At 43.9% G+C, this 7,258-nt stretch overlaps 1 protein-coding gene across 1 annotated transcript; it reads left to right on the top strand.

Annotated features, from left to right (window-relative positions):
* The first annotated feature begins 518 nt into the window (after positions 1-518).
* GJC2 (gap junction protein gamma 2) lies at positions 519-6,983 on the top strand. The gene is made up of 2 exons (XM_015814294.1): positions 519-540; positions 5,236-6,983. Exon 2 carries the CDS (start codon positions 5,256-5,258, stop codon positions 6,516-6,518), a length of 1,263 nt encoding a protein of 420 aa, XP_015669780.1. The 5' UTR covers positions 519-540; positions 5,236-5,255; the 3' UTR covers positions 6,519-6,983.
* Positions 6,984-7,258: the final 275 nt, after the last annotated feature.

Here is a 7,258-nt window from a genome sequence, read left to right as displayed (position 1 = left end):
CTTTCTTTCTTTCTTTCTTTCTTCCTTCCTTCCTTCCTTCCTTCTTTCCTTTTTCTTTCTTCCTTCCTCCTTTCTATCTTTCTTTTTCTCTCTCTTTCTCCTTCCTTCCTTCCCTCTTCCACCCTTTCCTTTCTCCTTTCCTTTGCCCTTTTCAGCAAAACCGATTCATTGAATTAAATCTTAAAGCTAGCCACCTTCCCTTTCTCCCTCTCCCTCCCTCCCTCCCTCCTCTCTTTTGATTGACACATTGACCAAATCCCTCTTGGAAATGCTGTGATTTGGAGGCTGTTCTGGATTGATGCCTTTTGGAGAAAGGTGGGAGAAGGGGGGGGGGGAGGAGAAGGGCTGCTTTGCTGTCAGAAAGGCGGAGTTGAACGGGATGCGTTTAAAAGTTTCCCTTCCAAACTGGCAGAGAGGATTCTTTTATTTTTTTATGCAAAGCACTGTGTATTTTTCATTTTTTGATGGGGAGACACATTTTCCCTGCAGGATTCTCTCCTTGAAGAAACATCTGGATTGTGCTGAAGCATCATTTCATTTGTGAGTACTCGGTTCGTATTAATTTGATCCTCCCTTCCGTCTCCTGCTATCATTTTAGGAGGAATTTAAGAACCAACTTTTTTTTTTTTTTTTTTAAACAGTTCTGCAATACTTAAAATTGCCTTGGACTCTTAAGCTCGCCTTTCACAGAGCACAGGGTGTAATGGAATTCGTAGGTTCAAAATAGGTTTGTTTTTTTTCCCCAGAAAGAAAAAAAAATGTGATTTTTAAAAAAGGGTTCAAAATAGCTTTCCCCCCCCCCCCCCAAAAAAAAGCAAAGTCTTGTGGTTTTAAAAACTGCCATGTTGATAACGGTGTAAAGAATGGGGATTGAATCCGTCAAAAATGTATGCAGGTACTGCTTTGAATGTATTGCAATATTTTATTTTATTTTTTTATTTTTTATTTTGCTAATATGAAAGTCTTTTTGCTCTCTTAAAAGACTCTTCTGAGTTTCTCTCTTGTGATGGATCCTTTTTCTTTCTATCATTCGATATGTTTGATGAGTTCAGTTCCTGGATATTTGCAAACGGAAGACTCCCAGCATCGATTATAAAATTATGGAGCAATGAATTGAAACTTAAAATAAAAAGACTCTTATCAATTAAAAGTCATTCTGAGCAATGAATTAAAACTTAAAATAAAAATACTCTTATCAATTAAAAGTCAGGCTGGAGCAATGAATTAAAACTTAAAATAAAAAAGATTCTTATCAATTAAAAGTCATTCTGAGTAATGAATTAAAATTTAAAATAAAAAGACATCAATTAAAAGTCATTCTGAGCAATGAATTAAAACTTAAAATAAAAAGATCTTATCAATTAAAAGTCAGGCTGGAGCAATGAATTAAAACTTAAAATAAAAAAATTCTTATCAATTAAAGGTCAGCCTGGAGCAGTAAATTAAAACTTAAAATAAAAAAGACTCTTATCAATTAAAAGTCATTGTGAGCAATGAATTAAAACTTAAATGAAGTGTTCTTTTTAAAAAATCGTTTGCTTCAGAATGATTCTTAATTGATAGATGGAATCTTTTTTTAATTGATCCCTCCAGAACTATTTTTAATGGTTAAATAAGGTCTGTTTTTAACATAAAATTAATTGTTTGCTTCCAGAACTATTTTTAGCTGATAACATGGTGTCTTTTTAAAGTTTTAATTCATTGCTCCAGAATGAATTAAATGCTCGATTAAAAAATAATTCTGGAGATATCAATCCATTAAAAAAGATTTCCCTCTATAAATTAAGAATCGTTCTGGAGCAATGTTATTTTTTAAAGACTCCACCTGTCAAAAAAAAGCATTCAGAGGAAACAATTTAAATTTTTAAAAAGTACTCCATTTATTCCATTTGCATATCATTCTGGAGCAATCAAATTAAAACTTTAAAAAATATTCCAAGCAGTAATTAATTCATTTTGCAGCAACAGAGCTTTCTTCTCTCTGTAATTGACTTGAAAGGAGCTACTAACAGATGTTTCCTAATAGTTCCATCTCAACTGCAGGTGTTCCTTTCTTACGACCACAACTGAGCCCAAATTTTCTGCTGCTAAGCAAGACAGTTGTTAAGTGAGTTTTGCCCCATTTTACAACCTTTTTTTGCCACAGCTGTTAAGTGAATCACTGCAGTTGTTCAGTTAGTAACGCGGTTGTTAAGTGAACCCCCATTGACTTTGCTTGTCAGAAGGTCGTAAAAGGGGATCACGTGACCCTGGGACACTGCGACCGTCATAAATATGAACCAGTCACCAAGCGTCTGAATTTGATCACGTGACCCAGGGGATGCTGCAAAGGTAGTGTGAAAAACGGTCCCAAGTCGCATTTATCAGTGCCGTTGTAACTTGAAACAGTCGCTAAATGAATTATTGTAAGTCGAAGACTGCCTGTACCATATGCAGGTGAAAGACATCCAGAGGGAAAAGTAATACTTTGGGGTTTGGGGAAAAAAATTATGGAGAACAATTAACCAATGGAACAGTCTGCCTTCTGGAATTGTGGGTGCTCCATCATTGGAGGTTTTGAAAAAAGAGACTGGACGTTCGTTTGTGTGGGGTGAAATAAGGAGCCCTGTTTGAGCAGGGGGGGTGGACTAGTTGACCTCCAAGCTCCCTTCCAGCCCCATATGATCCTATGACTCCATAAATAAGGAAGGGGAAAGAGGAAGAGAGAGGGAGCACTTCTTTGCAATTCTCTGCACTCTTTCTAGAGTCTCAGCATCTTTTTTACATCGTGGTGACCAAAACTGGATGCAGTATTCCAAGTGTGGCCTTACCAAGGCCTTGTAAAGTGGTATTAATACTTCACGTGATCTTGATTCCATCCCTCTGTTAATGCAGCCTAGCACTGTGTTGGCCTTTTTGGCAGCTGCAGCACACTGCTGGCTCATATTTAAGTGATTGTCCACTAGGACTCCGAGGTCCCTCTCACAGTTACTACTATTGAGCAAGGTACCCCCTATACCAGTGGTGGCGAACCTATGGCACGGGTGCCAGAGGCGGCACTCGGAGCCCTCTCTGTGGGCACACGTGCCGTTGCCCCAGACTCGCCTCCCCCCGTGACCCCCTCCTCTCCAGCAGCCCCCCTGAAGGAGAGTTGCCCCTGAGCGTGGCCCACGTTTTTAAAGACTCCACCTGTAAAAAAAAAACATTCAGAGGAGCAGCGCAGCCAAGGACATGGCAGCCAGGCAGCGTAGACAAGACTCTGCCCTCACCCCCCATTGTGCACAGTTGATGCTGCAGGGCGCGGGCAGAGGGCGTGACCGCCATAGCGCTGCTGGGCTGCCTGGGCGATCTGCGTCAGGCCCTGGAAGTGGTGAGTGGCCCTGCGGGCAGGCGGGGCAGGGGATTGGGGGGCGGAGCGGGGGCAGCGCAGGGGGTGGAGCAGGGGCAGGGCCAGTTTTTGGGCACTCGGTCTCTAAAAGGTTCGCCATCACTGCCCTATACTATACCCGTACATTTGGTTTTTCTTGCCTAAATGTAGAACCTTACTTTTTTCACCCTTGAATTTCATTTTGTTAGATAGCGCCCAGAGCCTCCTGTATCTTAAGCCTGTCTTCTGGAGCATTGGCTATTTCTGCCAGCTTGGTGTTGTCTGCAAATTTGATGATTTCCTTTTCTATTCCTTCATCTAAGTCATTGATGAAGATACTGAAGAATATTGGGCCTAAAATAAAGCTGTGGGGCACCCCACTGCTTACCTTCATGTAGATGTAGTACCATTAAGGATGATGCGTTGAGTGTGGTTAGTCAGCATCCGGTGGTAATGCTTGCTGCTTTGTCTCCCTGTCCACTGCCCTGTTGATTTTAAGCGGGCATTGTGTTAAAGTGTGTGTCTTTGCATTGTTATTGTAAGCTGGTTTTCCTTTTTTTAAAAAAACGAGAAGCAATGTATAAATAAACGATGGGTGTTATCGTATCATTTAGCATTACAGGTGGTGTAAGTACTACAGCTTTGGGAGCAGAATTTCAGTTGTTAAGAAAGGCAGTTGTTGAGTGAGTTGTGTAAACAGTCATAAGCGCGAGGACCGTTTGCAAGTCCCTTTTTCAGTGCTGTTATAACTTTGAAACGGTTGCTAAACGAATGATTGGAGGTTGAGGACTATCTGAACTGGGCATCTGAGTTTCCCCCTTGGTGAACCATACAGCACATCTCAGCTCCTCCACTGACTCCATGGAGGTGCCCAAGAGCCATGCTTTTTCCGGCATGTTTTTTTCAACCTGCCCCTACACTGTTCATCAACCTGTTGGTCTCCCATCCAAATTCCAACCAGGTCCCACACTGCTTAACTTTCCAAGGTCAGGGCTGGTGAAATACTGCCACCCGGTGGCATAATTAGGATGCACTAAAAAAAAAAAGCTGTTGAAGGGGAATATACGTGTCGCAGGATAATGTTGCAGGAACCAATTTGGGTCAGTCACCGGGACCAGAAGTTTAGTCTTCCGAGCTTACGGACTCGTGCTGGAGCCCATTTTCAGGCAACTTTTCTCTAGCAGCAAGAGAGAAATTCTCTGAAGGTGGACTCCGACACAAGTCCAAAAGCTCAGAAGACAGAACCGGATTGGATCCTGCAAAAAAAGCCATTGATCACAGCAAAATGTTGAGCTGAAATTAACCTTAATTTGGGACCGGGCTGTGATTTAGGTAGTCCTCCCAGGTAGGTGGATATATTTGGGGCACACTGTATGGGACCGAATGATTTTGCAGATAGGGGGAGGGGGAAGAAAAAGAAAGAGGAGGGAAGGAGAAGAGAGGAGAAGAGAGAAGGGGAAAGAAAGAGGGGAGGGGAGATGTACATTGTACACAAATAGAGCAAATCCTGCTTTTTTCTAGCACTGATGATGTTCCCTAGTTGGGTCATGAAATGTCTTCAAGAAAACAACCCTGCTCAGAGAGCACCAAGGACCCTACAGTCATTGTTCTCTTCCTTCTTTCCTCCTCCTCCTCCTCCTCCTCCTCCTCCTCCTCCTCCTCCTCCTCCTCGTAAACCCCCCTCCCTTTTAGCACTATGTTACGTAGTTGGGTCACAAAACGTCTTCAAAAAAAAAAAAAAACCAAGCTCAGAGACCACCTAGAACTCCACAGAATTAATTATTTAATTAATGAGTCAACCAATAAATGAATGTTGGTGAATGAATGGACGATTCAGTGAATGAACGAACGAATTCATATATTCCCATCTTCCCGTTTTTATCTCGCAGGCCATAAATGATCAGCCCCTATGACCAACATGAGCTGGAGTTTCCTCACCCGCCTGCTGGAAGAAATTCACAACCACTCCACTTTTGTGGGGAAGATCTGGTTGACTGTCCTCATCGTCTTCCGCATCGTCCTGACGGCCGTGGGGGGCGAGTCCATCTATTCGGACGAGCAGAGCAAATTCACCTGTAACACCAAACAGCCGGGCTGCGACAATGTCTGCTACGATGCCTTCGCCCCGCTTTCCCATGTCCGCTTCTGGGTCTTCCAGATCATCATGATCTCCACCCCGTCTGTCATCTACTTGGGCTACGCCATCCACCGGATCGCCAGGTCCTCAGAGGAGGAGAAGAAGAGATTCCGGAGCTTCAAAAAGAAGAAGAAGCAGTTTGTCCTCAACTGGCAGGCGTCCCATCATCTGGAAGATTCCTTGGGCGCCGAAGAAGAACCTATGATCTCTGAGGAGATGGTGGAGAACGAAGAGAAGGAGAAGACCAAGGAAGAGGAGGAGAAGAAGAAGGGGCAGAAACATGATGGCCGGAGACATATCCAAGAAGAAGGATTGATGAAGATCTACGTCTTCCAACTTCTCACCAGAGCCTCCTTCGAAGTCTGCTTCCTGATAGGTCAATACATGCTCTACGGTTTCGAGGTGAGACCCTACTATCTCTGCACCCGCGACCCTTGTCCCCATAACGTCGACTGCTTTGTGTCCAGGCCCACGGAGAAGACCATCTTCCTCCTGGTGATGTACGTGGTCAGCTGCCTTTGTCTGTTGCTCAACCTGGCGGAGATGTGCCATCTGGGCATCGGTACCATCCGGGATGCCATTCGCGAACGGAAAATCCACAACTTCCGACAGCCGCCGTACAATTATGCCGCCTACCCCAAAAACATCTCTTGCCCGCCCGAGTACAACCTGGTGGTCAAATCGGACAAATCAGCCAAGATTCCCAACAGCTTGATGGCCCAAGAGCAGAACTTGGCCAATGTGGTCCAGGAGCAGCAGTGCACCAGTCCCGACGATAACATCCCTCCCGATTTGTCCACCCTCCATAAACAGTTACGGGTGGCTCAGGAGCAACTGGACATTGTGTTCCAGAGTTACAACGGCACTCAGGGACACAGCCAGCCCTCCAGAACCAGCAGCCCGGGCTCCAGTGGGTCTATGGCAGAGCAGAACCGGGCCAATATTGCGCAAGAGAAACACGGGACCAAGCCAAAAACCAGTTCGGAGAAAGGCAGCGTCAACGGCAAAGATGGGAAAAACTCTGTATGGATTTAGGAAGGAGGAAACAGGTCAAAGGGTCTTACTACCTTGGTGGGCTTTGCATCAGGAGATGATGGGTGTCTCTTCTTTGTTTACGAGGACAAGGCTAAAATGAGACGTCCACCGGTAGTCCACCAGAGGCCTTTTCTCAGTCCCTTGCTTGGTTGATTCCCATCTTTCGTTTTCCGGGTAAAGCAGAATCTTTGCGCTAGAAATCCGTGTGAGACAGATCCGTCCTCAAAGTTCTTCCAGGGAAGATTCAAACCAGGTGCTGATGGCAAGATGGATCCTTTGACTGGAGGCTCCAAAGATCAGAAGAGACAGAATTAAATTCCTGTCAATAAAACTTTGGCCCAAAAGCCCAATTTCTCAACCTGCCTTGAAGGTTGAGAATCTCAGGTATAATCCGCCTTTTGAAACTGATGGCATTTACCGCACTATCCTTTATCTCTTTCTTATCCGAGTTTTCCACTTCTTCCTTCTGACAAGCTGCCTTTTTAAAAAAAAAAAAAAAAAAATCAACAAACCAACTCTTTTCTCTTCGTCATTTTGACATTCTCTTCCTACCGAGACAGGATTACGTCTCTCAATTTGGTGGTGCCTGCCAAATAATTTAGTTTATGAGTGTTTTCTTTTGAATCTAGGACAGACTTGGGCTGGAGAAAGCTGCATTGGGGTTTTTTTTAAATGTTTTTTACCATTTTTTTTTTCTGTTGGCAAGGTGAAGTGTCCTGTCCTATGATTATGGTAAAAGA

The sequence above is a fragment of the Protobothrops mucrosquamatus genome, unplaced genomic scaffold (genome assembly GCF_001527695.2).
Source record: "Protobothrops mucrosquamatus isolate PMUCROS unplaced genomic scaffold, P.Mucros_1.0 scaffold235, whole genome shotgun sequence".
Taxonomy (NCBI): domain Eukaryota; kingdom Metazoa; phylum Chordata; class Lepidosauria; order Squamata; family Viperidae; genus Protobothrops; species Protobothrops mucrosquamatus.
This window is presented reverse-complemented; position numbering and strand designations above follow the sequence as displayed.

What these genes read in the sequence shown, in the direction of transcription:
- GJC2 (XM_015814294.1), top strand. Translation starts at nt 5,256, where the DNA reads ATGACCAACATGAGCTGGAGTTTCCTCACCCGCCTGCTGGAAGAAATT.